The sequence below is a fragment of the Thalia democratica genome, chromosome 4 (genome assembly GCF_965202585.1).
Source record: "Thalia democratica chromosome 4, ktThaDemo2.hap1.1, whole genome shotgun sequence".
NCBI classification, from domain to species: Eukaryota; Metazoa; Chordata; class Thaliacea; order Salpida; family Salpidae; genus Thalia; species Thalia democratica.
Window position 1 is genome coordinate 20,189,712 of NC_139168.1, and position 23,745 is coordinate 20,213,456.

The window sequence follows — 23,745 nt, forward strand, 5'->3', positions numbered from 1 at the left end:
AATTTATACTTTTTATACTTATTTGACTAATTTTAAACAGTTTGTAATTTTTTAAAGCGTTTTGATTAAGCAACTTCTTTACTTCAAATATGAAACGCAATTATTTTATGTAATCATTCTATTGTTGCTTCAATAATTTGATTACAAATAACACTAACTAGGAGCTTGAAAAATAAAGAAAAAGTTTATAAAATATAAATAAGAACTAGGTTTTGAAACACTTTTAATTAGAATTTATAAAAACTGCTAAAAATTACAATAAAATATCAATAACACCATACATATATTTCACAAAGTACTTTTGTAAATTTTTAAATTAGATAAACTATAGGCCTTTCAATATATGCTAAATTATGGATTTAATTTTTTTTTTCTAAAAATTATCTTAAACTGAGAGAATAAAGCTACAATAAATAACTTAAAGTAAAATTTTAGTAATAGGTTATCTTAAGTTTAAGTATTTTTTTTAAGTAAAAATAAAACTGTACTATATCTTTAAATTGTGCACAAAATAAGTTCCGAGTATAGTTTATATTAAAATTGATATGTAAACGTTTTAAACTATAAAGAATTTTAACAACACAGTTAATTAATTTAGCTTTTACAATATGAAGTTAATTTGTGCCCATTTATTCAAAGCTAGTAAACAAAAGTGTCGTTTAACATATTGTACTATTAAAACTATTACTAATGTATGACCTGTTTATACAAAGCTATTATCATAACTTAAAACTATATTTTTTGAGGACAACAAATTAACCAAAAAAATATTTTAGATGAAACACTGTGTAATAATAATTAATTTAGTGTTTTAAACATATAGTAACGTAAAGATAAAACAATATTGTTTAGTTAAATTAGATCTTAGTTTTTTTTTTTGATACTTTAACGCTAAAAAATAAAAGAACTTGGTAATAAAGATCTGAACTTTTAGGATATTTTTTTGTTTTACAAATTTCTAAAAAGCCTGTTGATTTTGTAGCTTAATTAAATGTTTTAGAATATATAGTAAATTTATAGGATTTTTGTTCATTTAAAGTCAACTATCGTTTACGTAAAAGTGTTAAAGAGCTTCAAGTTTACGAATGTAGACATCCTTAAAAAATATTTTTCTTGTGTGAATTTGTTCTAATTTAGAATATAACACACTCATCTAATCTCCATACTTAAAAAAAGATACTAATCGTACGGGATCTATCAAAAGAAAATGTACCTTTATAGACTAACAAAGCTCAATATTAAATCTTTAGAATACAGGAGACTTGAACTTGATCTCATTACATTTTTTAAACTAGTTAAGCTTGAAACTACAAATAATATACAATCAATCATTTAACCTTATAGAACTAATTACTTACTTTCTACGTGTTATAATATTTTGTATCAAAGTTACTAAACACAATAACATTTAGCAAAATATTGTTTTTTATTAAATGATAGAAAACACTAAAACATGAATATATTTTTTACATATTTACACCTCTAGTTGTAAAATATAAATTGATTGATGTATAAAATGATTGCAAAGTGATATAAGAAAAAGTTTATTGCACTGTAAAAAATGAATGATAAAATATTGCACAAAGATAAATGATTATTTTAATATTAACTTTCATAATCCACTCTGAAACCGGAGTTGATTCTTGAACCAACTTCGAAACCTTCTGTTCTTAACCTGTTTAAAATATTTATGGCTAATAAACTGGCTGAAGTTTTGTAGCTTTATTTTATAAAAAAACATAGTACTTAACTAATACTGTAGATAAATAATACGGTTTTATAACTCACTGTATCACTTATATGTTTATTTAATTTTTAAGCAAAACATTTGAAAAATAAAAATTCAAAGCAAGACCATATGTTAAAACTTGTAAAAATTTCATAACTATTAACTTTCGTATTACGGAGTACAAATCTAAAACAACTTTTAACTCTACCATTAAAATCCCATGAACTTTTTAGCTTCATTCAAACTACTCAGCTGTTAATAATTTTCTTTATATATAACACGAGCCACGTGTTTTCAAAACAAAATCCCCTAAACAAGTACGTACCTGAGCAGGGCCGCGTTTGTGGGCGACTGCAGGTTGGTCAGCTGTCCGTAACCGCACCACCCGCCAATTCTCGGGGCGTCGTGGCTGTCCCCACCGTAAATTGTCAGGGTGTCGCCCTCGCAATAACATGTTCCCGTTGTGCACTGATTTTGTTTTTATAATGGTTTATTTTTTATATAAGATAAAAATAAATTAGTTTAAGTTATATTGAATTCACAAAGTTTTACTAGTTAAGTACCATTATAAATTAATTATTCGATGCAAAAATCAAGCACATACATTTCAAAAAACTATGTAAGTTTTCTTTACAATGGTTAAAATAGTTTCTAAATGTTTTGCTTAGGTAAAAAAAATTTCTTTTCCACAAAATTGTGACGTCACAAGTGTTGAAACTCACGTTAACAAACAGGTCGATGAGCGTGATGTGTAAAGTCACAGGTCTGCCACTTGGTGTCCTTATTAAGTAGTCACAATCCAAATTTGGTTGGTACGGCTGTTTTGTAGAAAAAAAAATTTGTTACTTTTTTTTGATTTTTTATGGACACTCCGTTAGTTTGTTAGGGTTTTTTTTTATGCAAAAAATTAACTAGCATGTTTGAAGTACTTAGGTTTTAAGCAGCCAGTAGACTATTATAAATCTTGTACTGAAACCATGGCAACGAACCTGTGGGTACAGGAAGTTTTGCACGACCCCGTGGTCCCCAGTAAAGGTTCCCCCGCAACCGTCTGGTGATGACGTAAATGTTATGTCGTATCTGGTGAAAATATTATATATATTTAATCATGTAATGTTTTAATTATACATTTTTGCAATAAAAACCTTAAGATGCCAAACCATTCACAATAGTTTATCTTAAGTTTTTTTTTCTGCATTTAATAAGTAATTCTTCAATTCATGTTATTTGGATTAGTCTTTTTATATAAAGTTTATAGTCTTTAAATAGAATTTGTATGTAGGAAAGTTATAAAATTGAACATTTTTAGCAACAATTCTTTTTAACTTTAACAAACACATATAAATTTTAAACGAACCCGTGACCGTCAGTGGCTGGATCGGTGACAAAATTTATAAAAGCCGTATTTGAAAGGGGAAACACCGGATCTGGGAGTGTGTTTCCGCACAACTTGGCAACCAGGTCCGCACTTGATGTTGTCCCGTTTCTGTATACCAATAAAATAAATAATATATTTGTTTGCTTACAATGTTTTGTATACTAATTGATTTCTATTGTGTATTTTGTTTTTTATAGAAGTGCTTTACTTCAAGGTTTTTCTTTTGATTTAAAATATTATACAAGATTTTCAAAAAAGTTTGAAAAAATACTTTTACAAGCTGCATTTTTGTTTCTGAACAATACCATAAAAAACTAAAGTTCTAAGCTTATAATTTTTTTAAATCCAAACATCAACTGTTTGCATACAAACTTGAAGCTAATGTAGTCGTAATCGCAGTTAGATTCGGTTTCAATGTCGAAGAAGTTGAAGAAGATCATCAGCTGACTTCCGCTAGGTGCCGCTATTGAGATCTCGCAGTTCAGATTGTGCGCGTACTGGTGTGGCCATCCCGGACTGAAGTTTGAAAAAAAGATAATTAATAAATCTTAAGTACGAAAACCAAAGTGTTCTATTACCATTATTTATGATGTATATTTTTATTTATTTATTATTATTTTGTAATTTTTTTATAGGTTTAATTATTTTTAAACTAGGGTTAGAATAATCATAGTCACACATTTTTTTGCATCTATTGAAAAAAAAACGAAAATTTGCATGTCATATGACCAAGAAAAAAAAATTCATTTCATTAAAAATAAAACACCTGAAAAGTTGGCCGTTAGCAGCGGTGATTGTTCTTGAGCAGGTTGAAAATTTATATCTCAAAGTGAATCCCTGACCGGTTGATGAAGCAGAAGTTTGAAGGTTCAACTGTTTAATTGAATTATGTAGTTTTGGCTTGTTTTTTTACGAAACAAAAGTTTTGAAATATAACTCTTAGAGCTAGCTTTTTATTCAAGCACAATTTTTTGGATTTTTTTTTTCAGCCCTATTTAGTATTAAAAGATATTGTTAGTTTTTATTTTTAAGTTCTTGATTTTAAATTCAAATTTAGTATAAGCAGTTTTTTGTTTTATTATTAAAAATATTCAGCTTTCATGACTAGTTATTAGTACATTTAAATTGTTTAGATCAGGGTTTCTCAAACTGGACCAAATTTCTACTGGTCCCCTTTGGGGACATTACAGAAATTTAGGAAATTTAGGAGCAGTAAAGGGGCAACGAGGTGGTCATAATTGAACACTTACACTAAATACTTTGGAGTTGATGATGAAGAGCAACAAAAAATAAATAAAAAAATCTTCGGCGTTTAATGGTAGTTTTGAACTTATTCTAGATATTATGAAACAAAAAAACTAGGAAAAATAAGGGGGCCACAAACCGTAAAAGGGGGAGCCACAAGGTCATAATTTGAACTTTATTCTAGAGATTATTGAGTTGATGATGAATACAAAAATAACGAAGGTTTGAGGCAGGTTTTTTGAGAAGTATGGTTAAAAAGTGCTATAGTTTTTTTTTTTTTTTTCTTTTGAGCATTTAAAAAAAAAAAATTTGGCGAATCCTGATTTATATTCTGCTTGCAAACATTAACTATTCTGTTGTTTTTCAAACTATGACAAAAATATAAATTTAATATAAGAATATTGATACCTGTACAACTTGTTGGAAGCTGAAGAAAGTTTCAGGAGTTTCGGATCCGCAATATTTCCTTACTTGACCATTGTCTCCTAATAGTTTAAAAGTTTAAAAAGAATTTTTGTTACTACTAGAGAGTTTTGTTAATAAGTATCTGTTTAAGCTTTATGGCATTAACAATAAGTCAAGCACGTTAGTTTTGAAGTCTTTTAAAGAATCAAATTATACGTTTAAAAAGATGATAGTAGCACTGAAAAATTTTAAGGGTAAAAACTGTTCTCACCCAGCGGGAAGTCCCTGACTTCAACAAAAGCTTGGGTGCATTCCCCATCCTGATTTTGTGAATCTTGAATGTCGAAGGACACAAACTCTATTTCAACTTGCTTGGTAACATCTTCACCGGCGTTGAACACCCATCTGTTGTGAAGTTATCAAGTAAATATTTGTATTAAGTAACATAATAAACTTTTTTGTTTAAAGGTATAGTTATTGTTTTATTTAATCCAGCTCAGTAACTTAAAATTAGTAAATATATTATGAGGCAATTAAAAACTTAAAACTTACGTTATCAAGTTTAGTTTTTCAAGTATCTAACATATTTAGTCAGTTTGATAATTTTTGTATCTCATATTAAAGTTTCAAATGTCAAATTTTAATTGGAAAACTTTTAAGTTGGTTAAACTATTCTGTTACATGCAACTAAACTTTTATTTGAACGTTTCAATAGATTTCAAAATCTAATAACATTCCAACCTGCAATTGAGGGCTATTTGCTGCTGGCCGACGACGGGAGAATTGATCGTCTGAAAAGTGTTTGTGACGTCATAAGAACCGCCGCAAGTCTGCGGTTGAGTCGAAAACTCCACTTCGAATCCTGGAAAAAAAAGTTAGAAACTTTTAACAACATAGTTTACTTCAGCAAAGAGAATAAAATGAAAAATTAAATAATGCAAACGTTTTCAAACATTTTTTGCTTGAATAAAAATTATAAAAAAAAGTTCAATTAATTGTTTTCTTTAAAAAAAAAACAAAAAAAAATCACCAAGTTAGTGACCAGCTCAACAACGAACTTTCATTCTTTAATTTTTACATATAAGTTTAAAATTTTAAGTACAAAACCACACAAACAACCAAATAGAAAACCTGTATCTTGAATGGAGATGTCAGATTTGAACCTGACAGCGATCTGATTGGTTGAAGATGTGAAATCTGAAGGAACTATCACCCCGCAAGCGTCTAACACCAGAGGATCAGCGTATGATGTTCCGTCTCTAACCTGTTAAATTGTTTACATACTTTTAATTATTTAAAGAACATATGAATGTTGATTACATTATATTTTTTACGTGGGTAAATAAAAGTTGTAAAAGTAGTTGGTAATTCAATATTTTAATTAATTTTTCAAGTATAAGTGGTTTCTACAGAGATAAAACAGTACTCTATTCAAAGATTGTTTTCACTTTGCAAAACTTTTACGATATATTTAGTTTTCAATTTATTGTGAAGAAAATAAGACTAAAATCAGTAACTGTATTTAAAATTATTTAAAAACTTATTCTATGTTATCAATTTATTTAATCTTATATTCTACACTGACACTAATTTATTTAATTAACAGCTTTAAAGCTCTAATTATTTTCAAATTAATTTTATAAATTAAATCTGAAAATGAGAGAATTTATGTTTGACCCTTTTTAAACTCTAGCAAACTTTTTAATACAAAACTTACAATAAAACGATCGTAGACGCATCTACCATAACTCGTTTGATTTTCCAGTCGGAAAGAATTGAAATGAAGCATTATGACATCATTAATGCTGTCTGATAATATTCTCCACATGCAGTTCAGATCCGGATCATACTTGCCTGAGATTAGTAATGTAACTTTTTTTTTTAGTCTTTACGGTACATTGATTAAAAAGAAATGCATGTATGTATATTTACTTTCAAATTTGGTTTAGTACAACAATCATATAGTATTTATTAAGATGGTTAAAAAGTTTAAAAAATTTTGAACCTTGAAAAAGCATAACAGCTAAGTTTTTTATGGAAATTAACTTCATCGCTTGTAAATAAAATCTTTTACAGTTCTTAAACTTTTGGTTTTAAGTTAATTAAACAGATATTTTAGAGAACGGTAAAATTAACTTAAAATATTTTAAACTAAATACTCATAAAAATTATCTTGCTTTATAATTGTTCCTTTTTAAAACCAATACAAGTATGTGAAAAGTAAGAAATTTAAATTAATTATAATAATTTAATTTGTATTTACACAAAAATTGAATTTTTAAAAAAAGTTAAACTTTTATTTAAATTTATGTTGAGACAAGCAACAAAAAAGCATTATCTTTCATTACAAACTTCTACTTGTCTACAAATTAGTTATACACATTTTTTATTACCACGTCATTATAAAATTGTTTCTTATTTTTAGTGTACTTCTTTGTTAATAAGAGTTAAGTTCTTAAAAGCTTTATTAACTTTTAATGTGGTCGAAACTTGTAGAATTTCGTAAATAGTCAGTTTATTATTTAATTAAAGGTGTGTTAAGAAAACTGATTTTCTTACCACTATCATCGAGATCTGGAGAAGCGAAGGTTTGCACACTTGATGTCGCTGTCAGAACTCCCCCGCAACCTTCTGCGGGTCCTGGAAGTGTTCTGTACGCCGCTGAGAACCCTTCACCTATAAATGTTTAGAAAAAACTGTAACAAGTTACTTTTTATAACAGTTGCTATTATGCTTTTCTTATATTCTTAATGTGCGTTTGTTACCTTTAAGTGTTTCGTATAATGGGAGAGTTTGTTAAACATTACAAATTTATACCAAGAAAAACTAAAAAAAAATTGTTAACTTTTTTTAACGAATACTTATAATTTTAAAAGCTAAATTAAGAGGAGTATTAGAATGTATTTTACTTTTGTGTTGTAATTGACTAAACGTTTTGATTATTTTAGTTGATTATTATTCTATTAAAAAATACAAACTTGTTCTTTAAAAAGCAGTATACACTACCACATACAAACCTAGTGTAAGATCGTCAGTGTAATACTCAATAGTGAGCGCGTTTGTAGTTGACACTATGAATTCTTCGACGTACGTTCCGCAAAATTTGCCAATCAGTGGAGCGTTTGTATCCATTCCATCGTATATCTTGTAGAAAAAGATGGTGTAAATATTAATTATTTTAACTATAATTTTTATGTCAGTTGCACAATATGTATTTTTTCGATAACAATATTAAAAAGTATTGAAATTATAACGTTGTTATGGTTTTTAATTTTAAAAAATAAGCTTACTACAAAAGGACGATGGAACTAATAAAATAGCATAAAAATGTATTTAATCTAAAACCAAATCAAACAAACTCACAGCAAGATAATCGTACTGGCAGTTCAAGGAGGCTTCCAGGTCAAACCTGGCAAACTTGACCTCCACCACCTTGTTTTCAGGAGTGACCTGAATTTGCCAGGTACAGTTCTGGTTGTGATGGGAACCTGATCCTGAATGCGTGAATGCGTCTATCTTTCCTGTTAGAAATTTAGTTTTTATGTCAAAGTAAACAGTTAAACTTGTTTTATTTAAACACTATGTATATATTAACTAAATGACTCAGTTTTCAGTAAAACTGTAGTTACAAAAACAATTCGAAAAATCAACTGGTTTATTCAAATATAAAATTTAATTTTTAAATGAACTTAAAATTCAATTTGGTTTAAATTGAAATGACCTGTTTGAACTTTTAAATACAAAAACCACTGCTCTTTCAGTGCACATCCTAGTTATACTACTTTTTCATTAATAGCGTATTGAGTAGCAACAAATAAAAAAATAAAAACTGTTTGTTGTAATAACCTTGTTACTTTCTAAGTTTTTTTTATATAAAATGAAACCTGTAGGATCAGTGAAAAGTCCGCCGCACTCTGCGGATTCGAACCTAGCTTGGAATCCTGTGTCAGGGTACAACGCGTCAGAGTTGAAATCTATCAGCATGCTGCCCTGTTAAAGTACAAAATGTTTCGACAACTTTAAAACGTGCTTGTGCTAACGACATTTAAAAACAATAATGCAAATTAATTTACATTAATCCACTACTCTACATTTATTAAAACACTTAGTTTTATGACACACAAAAAAAATATGGCAAAATATATAGTAAAGTTAATTAAGTCATCCTTTTCTAAAGGAAACTTATTAGCTAATAATCTTTAAACTTTCAATTTAGCTTATTGTGAAAATTACAGTTTTGAAAATTTTATCAAATTACTTAGAAAAAGAAATAAATGCAGTCGAAGAGTGTACTTAAATATTTTAAATACTAAAGTAGCTAAACAAACCTGAGCATAATTTTATATATAAAAGTAAGTTTGAACAAACCTGAGCAGACAGGGGCTCTTGTGGTATCCTGTCCCCACAATATTCACCCAGTAAAGAATCATCGGTGGAGTTGCCACTGTAGACACGGACCCAGTCGAAATTGCAAATTGTCGGGTTCGATCCCTCTTCAATCGACAAGTCCAAGAATCTGGTGAAAAATGCAAAAACCTTTTTAACTTATAGCGCCTAAAAAGAGGTTTAGAATTCGATTTCTTGGGTATGAAGATTAGGTTGCAACAATTTTTATTTAAAACTAAGATTACCTCTAAAAAATTATTCAGTAACTTTTTTCTTATAAGCACCAAAACAGATAAGCAAGATAAACAGCGTGCTTAACAACAAAGGTTAATCTTTATCAACTTAATAAAGCTCGTCAAAAAACAGTACAGCAAGTAAAATTTGAAAGCTCACAAACTTGAGTTTGCTTTGTACTATAATACTGATTTGTTAATCTGAACTTACAACCTATAACTTGAAAAAATATATAATTATATTTGAGCTTACTTTTATTTGTTACATCTATGCAACTGAACAATTATATTTGTTCAAACAAAAATATTTATGTCAATACAATTGTAAGCTAGAAATTAAAATGTAACATGTTTATTAAATTATACTTTAACAAACTGTAATTTGATGAACTTCTGGCTTCCTTCCTCGTACTGAATGAGGAACTGGCACCTTTCGTTCTCGTTGTAAGGAGCCGGATAGTTGGGACTCTGGATCAGTCCCTCCTCCTCCTTTAACACCTGCCCGCACAACGTGTCCCAACTCATCTGGAACCCTGGTGATGAATTACTGTTATTATTTATATTGTTTAATATTTATAGTTTTAGTTAGATAATTAAGCAGTTTTATATTTTGTAGATTTCAAGTATTTGTCCCAACTCATCAGGAACCCCGTTGGTAAAAACAATTAACTACCGTCGGTTTCAAACTTTGTTAAACAGTTTTTGAATTTTTTTTGCTTTTTGTAATCTTTTTGGTAAAAACATTTGATCATTGTAAATTTCAACTTTGGTTTAAAAACTAAAAAGTTCAAGGTTTTGCAGAGATTCAATATTCGAGCTTTTGTAGCGTTGCTTCAAATTAAGAAAATAAAAAAGAATTACTTAACGTATAAACTTTAAAACAAAGTTATAACTAGAAACTGAATCGTTTGATTGTATAAATTTAAAAGCACCAAAAACTGATATTACTAAATATATTTAAAAATTTTTTAAAACAAATCAAAAAGCTTTGATTGGAACCTTGTTAGTAACATTTTCGTTCTTTTTTAGTTATGATTTATAAATTGAAAAGTTTTAGATTTTGCCGAGGTTTAGCATTTGAGCTTTTGTACTATTGCGTCGAATTATATGCGTATTTAATCTTAAAACTTTTTTTATATTTTAGGAATTAATTATTTTGATGTTAATCTTTACATGAATAAAAACGTATAAGTAAATACTTTAGATACTTTCAAAGTTCTAAACAACTTATAAACAAAACTATAAACAAACCAGTTCCGTAGATGGAAGAATCAGTTCTGAACCTAACTGTTATTGCCTCCCTGCTTGAAGGTATCTGACCACTCGGGGGCGCTCTCGGATCCTCGCTGTCCCCACAATACTTGGCAATCATGAAGTTGTTACCTTCGTATGCCCCGTCGTATAACTGAAATTTGATTGTGAAAAGAAAAGTTTATTTTCGTAGCACTATTACGAAGGTCGTAAAAGTGAACTTTTATTGTATTTATTATGTAAGCAATAGTTTATATTTTTGTAATTTTAATATTTTTAGTACTTTAAAAGGAATATAAAAATAAGAAAAAATTATTCTATAAACTTTATTCGAATTTATCTTAAATCAAAAACAAAACAATAACAGCGACGTAGTTAAAGTTGCAGCTTCCGTAATACCCAATTTAAAAATAAAGTAAAAGTTGAAAAAAAAAAAAAATTTACAGAAGTTTCAAAGCACCCTAAAAAAAACTTACAAAAAATCAACTAACAGCAACGTAGTCAAAGGTGCAGCTACCGGAATACTCAACATCGAAGGTTTCTAGATCAAACGCGACCTCAATGTGGTACGACTGCTCCCCGAGGATCTGCCACACGCAGTCGCTGTTGTGGGGGTAGTTTTGAGGGTAGTTGGGCGACATCAGGGTGCCGGTTGCTTCGTGGAACAAGATGTTACCACAACCTGAGTTGAGTATTTTTTTATTAAACTAGTAAATTATCTAACAATTAAACAGTAATTTAATCAACTAACTTAGAATTTCTGATGGATTAGAATTAAAAACTAATCAAAAAAAATAATAAAATTAATCAGTTAGCCCTAAAGTAAAGATGTAAACTTAAATCATAACACACATGAAAACTTTTTGATTTCATATACGATTGCTAAATCTTATAAAATAGATATTTACAGTTTGTTATAATTTTAGTTGATTTTTTTAAACATAAGTATTGCATAAACTTATTTTACCATTTTATTTTTTTATTGTTTTTATACATGCTTTAAGCAAAGCTATAAAAGACATAAATCAAACAATGTCAACTAACCGGAAGTGTGGACGTTCCATTCCACCCTCCACCCGCCGTGCTGGACCGAGTAATCGGATTGGAACAGTATTGTGACGTAATTGCTTCCTGACTGGAACTGGGTGGGCTGGTTGGTGCCGCAGTAGGTGTCTATCAGCGGGGAGTCGGTGGTGGGTCCGTTGAAGAGTTTCAGGTAGTCGTACCTGCAGCTGTTGTGCGGCTCGATTGAAAAATTCGTGAACTTCAGCTGTCAATAGAAAACGTATTGTTTGAAATTAGAAAAACTGTAAAAGTGTTGTAAGCTATTTTAGTGTTAATCAATAAGTTTTTAAGTTTTGTTTATATCATGTTGCTAAACGCTTAAATTTCTGATATTTATAGCTCAATTGAAAAGTTGGTGAACTTCAGCTGTCAATAGAGAATTAATTTTAAAGAAATTGTAGAAGGTGTGAACTTTTTTTAACTTGTTATAAAGTAAGCTTGTTTAAGGGTTGAATTCTGTTTTTTTAATTAAACTATTTAATAAAAATTTATAAGTTTAAGAGATTAAAAGCTCGATAGAAAAATTTGTGAGATTTAACTGTTATAGGGATTAGTTTAAAAAGTTTTATAAAAAGTGTAAAATATTTTTACTAATAATTAAGCTTATATAACATCAAGAATTAATTCTATTTTTATGAAGTTATACAACGCTCAACTTTAGGAGATTGAAAAGTTGGTGAGCTTCAGCTGTGACAAAACAGAAAACTGGTTTTTATTTCATAATATTTTGTTTAATTTAATTCATGTAACAAAAATTAAACTTGATAAATTAGCTTTTAATTTTTTTTGAAATTTGTTGTGTTTTTATCAAGCTGTGCAACTCTAAAACTTATAGTTTGGTTTATAAAATTATACTTATTATACTTAATTGCATAAAGCATTATATTATAAGTATTTGTTGAAGAAATAGACAACTTAGTTTATACAACCCTGTAACTTTACAATATTAGCATAACAACTTGTGTAAATACTACATTTTAATATATGACGTGATTATACAATGGTTGACAAAGAGTCTAAATCAAAACTTGTTTTTTTGATGTTTTTAGCAGTAAAATACAACAACAACTTTTTTGCTTGATAAAATATTAAAAACTTTTAACCAACGTTAGCTCTTTCATCAAGTAAGAATGTGAGAGTGATATTTAGAAACATTAGTTGCTTGTTATTAAAATTCTTCCCAATCAAAATCATACCTAATCGATTGAGTTTTTGGAAAACCTAGTAGCATTCAAACGACCACTTTTACACTTTTACAACTTAATAGAAATATTAAAAAACAAAATTAAAATCATCAATTTTTTCGCCAGGTGCTACTGTTATAGCCGATAAAAACAACTGTTGTTGTCTTTTATTAAATAATAAAATAAAGTAACAAAAACAAACATCTATTCTTTCACCAGGGGCCACTGCTATGGTCCACAAACAGTAATCGTTGTTGTCATAGGGATCCGGGTAATTCGGTGACGTCAGCACCCCTCCTCCAAGGCCTGACACGTATCCTCCACAGGCTGTGGATAAATAAGTGTGATTGAATAAATTTGTAGTTTTAATTTGTAGTTAAGTTTGCTGATTTAAAGGATCAACTTTTTGTTTAGCTATAACTTTGTACTCTAGCTGTATAAAAATTGAATTTAAACCTTTAATGTTTCTCGTAAAATCATTTTATTAATACAAATATTATTTGTTTACAGTTTATTTACAAATTTTCACACAATCATTTTTACATTCCAACAAACTAACTCGAAGCTTCTATGTTGGCGGAGAATCCGAGTCCGCTGGTGGACTGGTCGCTGACGAACTGGATGTACATCTGCGTCTGGGCAGTACCAATGATACCAGGGACGGATTGCCCGCACAGCACGTCTATCGATGGACTGTTGTACGTGGAACCTGGAGAAAAATAGAATAAATTAGAAAACATTATATATAAAAGTTAAAAGGTAATAGTGTGTTGACAGAGTTTGTTTATTAAACTATAACCGTTAAGTTATTTAATACAGAATATGAATTCTTTATTTAGTGAAAATTGTGTGTCTTTTTGTTTTATAATTATGCAACTAATTTAAAAAAAATTTTTGGTCATTAAACACAAAAACTTTGAAACAAAACAACTCTGATTTACAAGAAGTTGGAAATTATTTACTCAAACAAATTTTTGACCAAAACGAACCAGGCCTAATGGAAAGGAAGTCTTTCTCTTGACAATAAAACAAATGATATGTTGAAAAAAGGTATAAAATACCCTTTAAGGAAAATTAAAAAAAATATTTTATAAGTTATTATAAAAACAAAAAACGAACCGGCCCTGATGGACACGAAGTCGGTCTCGCCGCACTGGACCTGGTCGTCCAGGTTGAACGCGTCGAAGGACAGCTTGATGGTGCTGTTGGTTAATTGCTGGTTCTCAACCACCCACACGCACTCCTGGCCCGCCATGTACGGGGACGGGTACCCGGGACTGGTGATAACCGCGGGGGTGCCGATCTCACCTGGTTGCAACCTTCCTCCGCAAACTAGTTTCGAGATAAAATAAACAAAAACAGATGTAAACAGTTAAAAGGTTTTAATACTATGTTTCTCGTTTAAATTTTTTATATTATGCTTTAATTTGCTGTTTTTAAGTATTTTGTTTTAAATTTTGATGCATTTACCTTTTAAACTTTAAATCTTGCATACTAAAAATTTCGTGTTATTAAAGAAATTTAAAAGATGAAATTAATATAAATACTCAATTGCTTCTCACTACTTGAATAGTTTTTTTGTAAAGCACATTTACCACGCGGTAAACAATAAATCATTCAAACCCCTGTCGTACTCCGAAGTGTAGGTTGCTAGGAATCCTCCGTTGCTAACCGATGCGTCGGTAACGAACCGCATCATAAGGGTATTCCCCGTGCTTTCAAACACTGGAGGGAGCTCTGTGCCACAGAAACGACCCGATATTGAGGGGGAGTTGTCGTTCACTCCGTTGAATATCTGTGGAAAGCATTTAAATTAATTTTATTTTCAGTCATAGTATGATGAGTTGGGTGTTAAGCCTTGTGTGTCTGTGTAGAGGTAACAAATTTAAGTCACTAATAAGCTGTAATAGCGTTAGGTAAATTTAAAAAAAAAATGTTATAACTGTGAGCAAAGATAGTTTTATTAGTCAAGATGGTAAAAGTAAATAAAAAAATATTTTTTTATGTTTTCAACACCAACTATATTACAAATACTGTTTAAAAACTGCCACAAAAACTAAACTTTCAAATTAATATTACTTCTAACAACCTCAATATAATCGTAGTAGCAGGTACCGGGGGTGGTCCCTTCCACGTCAAACGCCAGAAAAGTCAGAGTCACCCTCCTGTCCTCCGCCACAGTGATCCTCCACGTGCACACCCTCGAGTGGTCGTACGCGGAGGGGTAGTTGGGCGTCTGGAGGGTTCCCGAGGGCCCCGTTATCACTCCTCCGCATTCTGCGTGTTTATTGGTCTGAATAGTTTGTAGGCAAAAAGACACAACAAGTTATTTTAGTTTATTTCTTGCATTTATCATTTCAATTTTTTTTTGCAACAATGTTTTATGCAGAAATAAAGTCAGTTTTTATATTAACTACTTTATTGAGATTTTTTTCATATAGTGTTATAATTCAATTAGCTTAAAATTGAGCCGAAGTTGTAAAAAAGGCTATAAGTTTAGGGTTTGTAGTTTATAATGAAAACAACATGAGTTACAAAAAATAATCTAACCGTCTTCAACAGCTTCGAATGAAATATTGAATCCGGAAGCGACTCCTGATGCGTCGGTGACAAATCTGATATAAGCAATATTATCCGGTGTTTCCACTCTCAATGGTGGGGAACTCCCGCATACAACATCCAATATTGGACCTGGTGTAAAAGAGTTAGTTTTTAAACGAATATTTTGCTGATAAAAAAGTTTGTTAAATTTTTTAAGCATAAGTATTAAATAATGAAATTTAAAAAAAATATACAATTAAAATAAAATAAAAATCAAAAATTCATTTTATGTTTAAAAAATAACGCTCATGTTTGTTACTAGTTATCGTTTTAGCTATCATATAAATAAATCTTTAAATAGTTTACTACATAATACAGCTAACGCAGTATGTTATCTAAACATCATTAATTCAAATAAAAATTTCTTCGAGTATAAAAATTGAATTTAAAGTAGCTAAAAAATGTTATCAAAAGAAAGTTTCTACTTAATTGAAAATTTACATTATTCATTCCAAACCACCAACCAGTGAAGTTGTTGCTCCTGATTTCCAAATAATCTCCACTCCCGTCGCCACACCTCGCCCCGTCCTGCAGCCCGTCGAGCTGGAAATCCCCGAACGTGAAACTCAAGTAGTAGTACTCTGGTCCCCTCACCACCCACTCGCACGTTGCCATGGAATCGTAGTTCGACGGGTAGTTGGGCGATAACAGCTGACCCTGGGTTCCGACTATGGTGCCTCCGCAGCTGGCTGTTACGTCATAGTTAACATTTGTTTTGTACGTTGAAACTTTTAACTAAAAGCTTAAGAACTTTGAAACTGATTTTTAATGATAGGTGTAAATTTAATTGACAGTGTTGTATGAGTTTTCACTGTTGCTAATTTTGATTAAAAAAGTTAATAAACTGCTAAATGGTACGCAAATATTACTTTAAGTTTTTTTTTGGAAAAACGAGACAACTCTTTGAAATTTAAATAAAACTTTACTGTATATATCTTACATTTACAATATACAAAGAAACACCAACGAAATAATCAGATTTGAAACCCTTGAAACGCTTGGATCAATTAAGGTTAAAAAATAAATAAAAGTATTTAAAATCTCACCAATAGAATAATCAGCTTTGAATCCTCCCCTGGGCACGCTGGGATCCGCTCTGAAGTGAACTGACATCTCGTTACCGGTCGATCTTACGGTGGGAGGGATCTCTGTACCGCAGAATGTTCCCAGGATGTTCTCTGAATCGTACCTACCGTCTATCACTTGCACGTAATCGTACCTGCATCTGTAGTATATTGAAATATTAATGGAGATTTCTGGTATTTGTTTTAGTTAATTTTACTACTCTGAGTGTATTTAACGTATCTTTAGATTAACAGGTAATGTTATGAACGTTAACTTATCCGTGTTTGTTTGTTCAAAACGTAAATCCACCTGTTTTTTGTTACAAACTTACAAAAAATAAAGTTCTGTTTCAGTTAAAATGTTTAATGTTGTTCTATGTTGTTTTAGACTTTAGCGTTAACTATTTTGTTCAAGGTAAGCTAATTATAACAAAAGTCTCAGGTTAAGTTTAAGTTTTAAATACTTTGTTTTTACTCAAAGTGAGTGTTTAAATATATCCATTAGAGTTTAAATACTTATGCTCTTTTTTCTAATTCATGCTGAAAGAATATTAATTATTTGTATCTTTTAACACTTGCGCACTTACAATAAAGTTGCTGTTGAACTTATAAACAGTTGATTTTATCTACAACAAAATAGAAAACAGTATCGAAAATATCAGTTATAAACGTGAATTTTAAATAGTCACTTAACAATATGACAAAGCAAATACAATGAAAAGTTAAAACGAAATAAACGAACGATGAGTGATCTTCCACGTCAAATTCGGTGAAGTCAAGTTGCACTCTTTCAGTGGTTGGTACTGTAATTAACCAGTAACAATCCGCTCCGTTAGGATATGTCTAAAAGTAGATAAGAACATTGAGAATTATTTGTTGTTAATTAACTTATTAGTATAACTAAATGGGATTGTTATTTTTCAGTTAGGGTATGTCTGTAATTAATTTTTTTGTATTATTATTTTGTATAGTTTACGTAGTGTGTTTCTATATAAAAAAATATGTATATTTATCAGTTTTTAAACTTTTATACATCTATGACGTACTTTTAAACAGTTTTGTGCTTAGTATTGGTATTGTTGCTACTAGTGCAAGTATATATTAAGGTATTTATTTCATTGGTAGGAATTATTGGTAGAAAAATATTACAAGCACTTAAATAAGTCTTTAAATAAACTTAAGTTAAAATACAAAGAACTTCAGTATACATAGAACTGATACAACAAATATTTTATAATGACTTAAAAACGAAAACTTAGTTTTAATATTAACTACTAACACTGGGATAGTTGGGAGAATAGAAAGATGCGTGATCAACTTCATTAGTGAGAGTAAGAGCTGATCCGCAAGACCCTCTCAATGCAGAGAATGTCAGACTAAAAAAAGACATTTTAAGAATGTTTTTAAGCAGTAAGTTTATAGATTATTTGTGTCAAAGCATCTAAGCTATACCGTTAAACTTTTCCTAATATGATATGTTTAACTTACTATAAAGACAACAAAACAATTCATTAGTAGCAAACTTTAAAGAGTACATGTACTTAATAAGGCATCTTATTAAAATAGTTTTGTTTTATATTAAAATAAATAAGCAATAAAATAGTATAAAAAATAAGCAGTGTGTTCAATATAAAAAAGTCCCCAACCTGAAACCGGTACCAGTGCCGCTGCCATCGGACTTGAAAATGACCAGCAGCCCGTTCGATTGGGTCTGTAGGTTCGTTGGCGGAGTGTTGCCGCAATAGTAACCGTTACCAGGGCCGTTGTCGGGCGTCAGTGGTGGTGAATCGAAATCCCTTCCGTTCAGTAGCTGTTGAGGGGAAGTTTTTATTTTGAATTTTTTTAATTAATTGTTTTTTATTGAATTTTTCAAGGTATTTTAAGTTTAAAAGATGCTTACTTGAGTTATTACAAAAAAAAATTCAAAACTATAAAGTGATTTTTTAATAGGTTTTTTTACCTGTCTCATGTACATCTAGCAGTTTTTTTTTAGTTCTACTTAAAAACTTAGTAAAAACCGTATTTTATTTTTCTGTTAATAACAAAACAAACTCTCAAGTAGTCTCCATTGGTTCCGTTGCACGTATTGTCGCTGTTGGTAACCTGAAAGTCGGTATCTATGGTAACCGTAATGGTGGATCCCACCATGGTAACCACGTCGTACACGCATTCCGTGTTGCTGGGGTAGTTGAGCGGGTAGTTGGGTGACGTGATGACCCCCAGTTCCGCCTGGATGAACCCTCCGCAAGCTGTGACGTCATAAACAAATTTATTTTTCAACCTTGATTGTTTATTGCTATATTAGACGTATAATTAATTATAGTTAAATTAATGAAACCTGGCTATTTTAAAGGCTTTAAATTTCAGTTTAAATTTAAGCTTTTTAAATAAAAATCTTATTTACAAGTTTTATTTGGAAAAAAAAAAACTTTTTTATTTTAAAGTTGCTCTACTGAAAATTTAAACTTTTTTACCTAATCCTATAAGATGCCGTGGTGTATAGTGAAAAACTAAAATTTATGATATACCATTTTTAAATTAAATTAAAAGTATATTTACAGCAGCTATAGTTAAATTAAAATATACAAAAAAAAATTGTGTTTGAATTAAAACCTTACAACAGATAGCCCTACAAAATTTTGTTTTCAGTATTGTAAGTTGTAGTGGTTTATAGCAAAATAAAGCAAATTCGCAAAGAACATTATGCTACTTATATGATTAATATAAATACACTTTCATCTTGCTGATTACTCATATTGAAACCCTCGTTTTTAAAAACTATTAACCTACAAATATTTACGACAAAAAAAGTCACAATTTTATTATAAACAAAAATAACCCTTGTAGTTATTAAAGAGTAACTTTTGAAGATAGAACAAAACAACAGAACTTTAAAATTTTATATTATGAGATCATAACAAAGAAATTTAGTTCACCTTGCTGGTAACTCATATTGAAACCCTTGTACTGCACCGAGCTGTCGGTTCTCATCTTGACCGTCATGAAGTTTCCGAATGACGTCACAGAGATCGGCACGTCTTCTCTCCTCCCGCAGTATTGGCCAATCATCTGCGACTGTTCGTTCTCTCCTGTGACGTGATTGGTTAGTTTTAAGTTGAAAGTTCTTTATACTTTATGTTTTAGTATAGAAAAACTACTGTTCAAAAGGCATAACGGTCATAACATTAAGTATTTACTTTTGATTTTAACAATTTTGACTTTTAGTATAAACAAACTGCATCGCTTGAAAATGCTATGGCTGTTAAAAAATATTCAAGTATGTAAAATGAAGTTATTACATTAACATGTTCAATCTAAAGAGATTTAAACTGCTGAAAAAACTAAAGACAGTTTTATATTATTATTGCAATTTTACTAAAAACCAACCATTATAAAATCTGACGTAGTCGTATGGACAAGTTGTCTCAGGACCTTCTAACTCCATTTCAATAATTTGCACCACAATACTGTTTAGTTAAATAAATTGAATTAAAAAAATTTTATCGAAAAAATTTGTTTTAAAACTCTTGCTAAGTTAAAAACGGGGACTATTTGAGCTTGTTTTACAAACAAATCAATTATACAAAAAACTTTTTCTTTAAAAACAAGTAAGTTTGCCACATACGCATAGTTATCAGCTGCTTCGATGTGCCAAATGCACTCCTGACCATTTTGGTATCTGTCGGGAAATCCCGGAGATTGAAAGTAGAGTGGGTGAACCGCTGCCACCATCTGGTTCGCCCCACACTGACCTGTGACGTCATAATTGAATGTTTAAGCTTGAAAAAGTTTAGGAATTTTAAATTAAATACATAACCATATTTAAAACCAAATAACTTGAAAAATGTTTTACAAGTAATTACAAAAACAATGCTTTACATTTAATTTTTTTTTTATACTTTATGTTAAACACCAACAATTTTAATATTTTTAAAAACCAAACCACTGACAAAACATAATTTTCCCAGCATACTGGATGCAATTATACAAGTAACTTTATCTCTGTTTAGTTTTCTTTTAATTTTCACTTTATAGTATCTCATATTCTACGTTTTAAATATAACAATGGCAACTCTATAAACTACTTTATTTTATTTTAAATTTATTTAAGTATGTTTATTCTTCGACATACCTGGTGCAATAGTTGGAACATTTGTGGGGTTCGGCGGAATTCCTCCTCCGTCTATTTGTTCCCAGTTGATGTAAAATCCCCTCGATGTGAGCCCCCAATCTGAATGGAACTTGACCAGCATCACGTCCTGAATAAAATTTAAGAAAGTAAAATAAAGGATGTAAATGTAATTTCCATAAAAATTTTATAAATGCAACGACATTTTTTATTATTTTTTTCCCTCAATAATTTTTTGTTTTCACTTTAATAAAAAACTTATTTTTAGACAGTTATTTTATATGTACATTTAGCAACACTTTTATCACGATAAACACTATGTTAAAAGTTTGTATGACCAAATATAAAATTTAAATAAGATTTTCCTAGTATATGATACAACTCTGTTATGCTAGGCAGTTGTCTCAAGCAAATTGTTCCTAATTTCCATTAGTAAGCATAACTTAAATATTTGTTTCGGACGCTTACCACCCTAAGTAGTAACACCATCGCCAACATGGTATGCACCACAAGTTACAAGTTATGAAGTTTGTTCAAACAAACTTGTTGTTGTAAAATACCAACCTGCGTAGTTACACCACCGCCTACGTAATGAGCTCCACACGTCACCAAAAGAGCAGGAGAGTCTGTAGAGTCACCGTCTATAATGGCCAAGTAGTCGTACACACAACTGAAAATTTTAAAAGTAAATTCATTTGTTGGTTGGTTTTTATACGGTTTAAAAGTTTTAAAAGCAGGAAGAAATTGAAGGTTGCAGAATAAGTTATAAAAAACATTTTGTTTAGTCCAAAATGTAAACCGAATCTATCGGAAACAGTTTGTATAAAATAATCCAGCACAAACGCTTTTGGGCAAGTTCGCTTATATTTGTCGTAAACAAGCTTTTTTTTAATATTCAATATAAAACTAACTGAAAATTTTCTAGTTCTTTTAAGTTAAAATTAAACTATTTCTAAACATATTTTTATCAAACTAATAAAAACTTCATAAAATTAATTTTTTAGCAAACATTCAATAAAAATCAACCCGGCTTCGTCAGGTTCTTCGATGTCTAAAAAGAGGAAATTGTAAGAAATTCTGTTGCTGTAATCCGCGTAAATCCTCCATTCGGCTTCCACGTAGTTCGGGTAGAAACTCGGGTACATTGGTGAGGCAATAGCACCGCTTTGTTGGCTGTTTAAAAGTTTGATTTGTAAAAAGTGTTATGTATAAGTTTTTGTAATAAAACTTATAAGAATTTTAATGTTTGTCGTGTAAGAGTTTTAAGGTCCACAGTGTGCTATTAGTTAATGTGCTGGAAGCTTTTAATAATAGATTTTTTGGTGGTATCTAAGATGAACTTATATAGATAGAATTAAGCGGGTGGCAAAAATGTTTGTATCGGATAAATTACAAAAGAAGGCAAAAAGGCCATGTTGATATATTTTATTAAACATATTGCGCAAACTAGCTACAATCTTAAAAGCAGTTTGAAGTTTTACATATCTTAACAGTTACTTACTTGGTGATAATGCCACCGTATATATGCTCGTAGTAAGCTCTGAACCCATCTCCTGATATTGACACATCAGATCTGAACTTCACAAACAGACGGTTACCGGTGACTGTTGTCAGGTTTGCCGGGGTCTCCATTCCGCACAATTTCGCCAGTAGAGGGCCTCCTTCTGCTCCTGTAAGCGGGTTTTCTAATACTTATTGTATATAAACCTATTTGTTCGGTTTTTAGTGATTAATTTTATATTTAGTAGATAGTATATTAAAGATTTTAATCGTCGACGAATTAAACTTCGGGAAACTTTATTACAAACAAGTTTAATTTTTAAGTAGTGTGTCGTACAATTTTAAATTTAAAGTAAACTTTTAGGACTACTTAGAAAAAATTTACAATTAAATAAAAAATTTAAAACAACTTGAAAAGTTTTGTGTTATTACCTTCTCTAACTTCCAGGTAGTCGTAGTTACAACTGCTGCTGGTTTCCAAATCAAATGACAGGAACTGTAAATGGATCCCATTACCAGGAGCTGCCCTGTTATTGGAATGAACAATTTAGCATAAGTAGTACCAGTTTTTTAAAACTGTATAAGCGCTTAGGTTTAATACTTAAAACAATGCAGTTTTAACTACATTATTTTTAACTTGATGTTTTTACGTTACAATACGTGTATCAAATAAAAAGGAATAAGAGAAAAGTACTTTGAAAATTAATATTAAATTAAAAAACAAACATTTGTACCGACCCACCAAGCAATGCCCATGCATTTCGTTGGTAGTAACCTAGTCAACTATCAAAGACTAAATTTTTAATGTAATTTAGTTTTACTTTTTAGTATTACCTGGTATTTCACACACTACTCTAGAATTTATGAGATAAAGATAATAGAAAGCATGTAAGTATAAAGTTAATAGTAAAACAAACACTTTTATGATTTTATGTACCAATTTATTGCTAATATTAAAATCTTTTTCATTTAAACACTTTATTGAGCAATGTTTCAAAATTTAACTAATTTCCTTTAAAAACAAATTAAATTCTCACAAAAATTAACTGATCAAAGAAAATACGAGTAAACTAAAGAAACAATGAATATAAAACTAATCAAATTAATCATAAAAACTATAATAGATAATTAGAAAAAATGGACTATTTAAAATGTTAAGTGTAATTCTAGATCCTTTATCAGGACCTAGTTGATGGTTAACTCTAGGTTTATTTTTTTAATCATGTAAACATATTTCGCTATATACTGTGTATATAAACACTTTTATACTTTAATCATACCTGAAAGTCAAAATACATTAGGAATATATCGGATAGCAACAATAATAAATAATGAAAAACAAATATCACAACAAATATTCTACCTGATAGTCCACACACATTGGGAGTACGTGGGATAGGGTCCGGGGAATCCTGGTGAGTTGAAGTAACCCTTCTGACCCGTAAGATCACCACCGCATCTGGAAGTTGCAGAGGTGAAGGTTACACGGAACCCTGACGCCTGGTACTGAGACTGTTTGGAAGGTATTTATTAGAATTCACTAAAAATTTTTGCTTTTATATTTTTGATTTGTTA

General features: G+C 30.1%; 1 protein-coding gene across 1 annotated transcript in view; it reads right to left on the bottom strand.

Moving 5' to 3' along the window:
* Nucleotides 1–1,605: 1,605 nt before the first annotated feature.
* The window catches only part of LOC145833110 (cubilin-like), an 81,446-nt gene continuing 59,306 nt past the window's right edge, over nucleotides 1,606–23,745 (bottom strand). The window contains exons 38-79 of the mRNA XM_082940311.1: nucleotides 23,534–23,682; nucleotides 22,603–22,697; nucleotides 22,172–22,340; nucleotides 21,697–21,843; nucleotides 21,235–21,340; nucleotides 20,674–20,800; nucleotides 20,167–20,293; nucleotides 19,929–20,008; nucleotides 19,478–19,630; nucleotides 18,594–18,790; nucleotides 18,188–18,351; nucleotides 17,821–17,917; nucleotides 17,284–17,384; nucleotides 16,524–16,702; nucleotides 15,942–16,166; nucleotides 15,427–15,567; nucleotides 14,966–15,153; nucleotides 14,500–14,671; nucleotides 13,996–14,208; nucleotides 13,436–13,585; nucleotides 13,079–13,203; nucleotides 11,672–11,897; nucleotides 11,119–11,309; nucleotides 10,628–10,781; nucleotides 9,753–9,909; nucleotides 9,126–9,273; nucleotides 8,642–8,747; nucleotides 8,121–8,278; nucleotides 7,775–7,901; nucleotides 7,317–7,433; nucleotides 6,475–6,611; nucleotides 5,889–6,021; nucleotides 5,499–5,619; nucleotides 5,029–5,162; nucleotides 4,761–4,837; nucleotides 3,874–3,980; nucleotides 3,480–3,623; nucleotides 3,087–3,215; nucleotides 2,719–2,809; nucleotides 2,452–2,547; nucleotides 2,055–2,197; nucleotides 1,606–1,675 (exon numbers count right to left, since the gene is read on the bottom strand). Coding sequence (XP_082796437.1) covers nucleotides 1,606–1,675; nucleotides 2,055–2,197; nucleotides 2,452–2,547; nucleotides 2,719–2,809; nucleotides 3,087–3,215; nucleotides 3,480–3,623; nucleotides 3,874–3,980; nucleotides 4,761–4,837; nucleotides 5,029–5,162; nucleotides 5,499–5,619; nucleotides 5,889–6,021; nucleotides 6,475–6,611; nucleotides 7,317–7,433; nucleotides 7,775–7,901; nucleotides 8,121–8,278; nucleotides 8,642–8,747; nucleotides 9,126–9,273; nucleotides 9,753–9,909; nucleotides 10,628–10,781; nucleotides 11,119–11,309; nucleotides 11,672–11,897; nucleotides 13,079–13,203; nucleotides 13,436–13,585; nucleotides 13,996–14,208; nucleotides 14,500–14,671; nucleotides 14,966–15,153; nucleotides 15,427–15,567; nucleotides 15,942–16,166; nucleotides 16,524–16,702; nucleotides 17,284–17,384; nucleotides 17,821–17,917; nucleotides 18,188–18,351; nucleotides 18,594–18,790; nucleotides 19,478–19,630; nucleotides 19,929–20,008; nucleotides 20,167–20,293; nucleotides 20,674–20,800; nucleotides 21,235–21,340; nucleotides 21,697–21,843; nucleotides 22,172–22,340; nucleotides 22,603–22,697; nucleotides 23,534–23,682 — 5,871 coding nt within the window. The remainder of the gene's footprint in view (nucleotides 1,676–2,054; nucleotides 2,198–2,451; nucleotides 2,548–2,718; nucleotides 2,810–3,086; nucleotides 3,216–3,479; nucleotides 3,624–3,873; nucleotides 3,981–4,760; nucleotides 4,838–5,028; nucleotides 5,163–5,498; nucleotides 5,620–5,888; nucleotides 6,022–6,474; nucleotides 6,612–7,316; nucleotides 7,434–7,774; nucleotides 7,902–8,120; nucleotides 8,279–8,641; nucleotides 8,748–9,125; nucleotides 9,274–9,752; nucleotides 9,910–10,627; nucleotides 10,782–11,118; nucleotides 11,310–11,671; nucleotides 11,898–13,078; nucleotides 13,204–13,435; nucleotides 13,586–13,995; nucleotides 14,209–14,499; nucleotides 14,672–14,965; nucleotides 15,154–15,426; nucleotides 15,568–15,941; nucleotides 16,167–16,523; nucleotides 16,703–17,283; nucleotides 17,385–17,820; nucleotides 17,918–18,187; nucleotides 18,352–18,593; nucleotides 18,791–19,477; nucleotides 19,631–19,928; nucleotides 20,009–20,166; nucleotides 20,294–20,673; nucleotides 20,801–21,234; nucleotides 21,341–21,696; nucleotides 21,844–22,171; nucleotides 22,341–22,602; nucleotides 22,698–23,533; nucleotides 23,683–23,745) is intronic.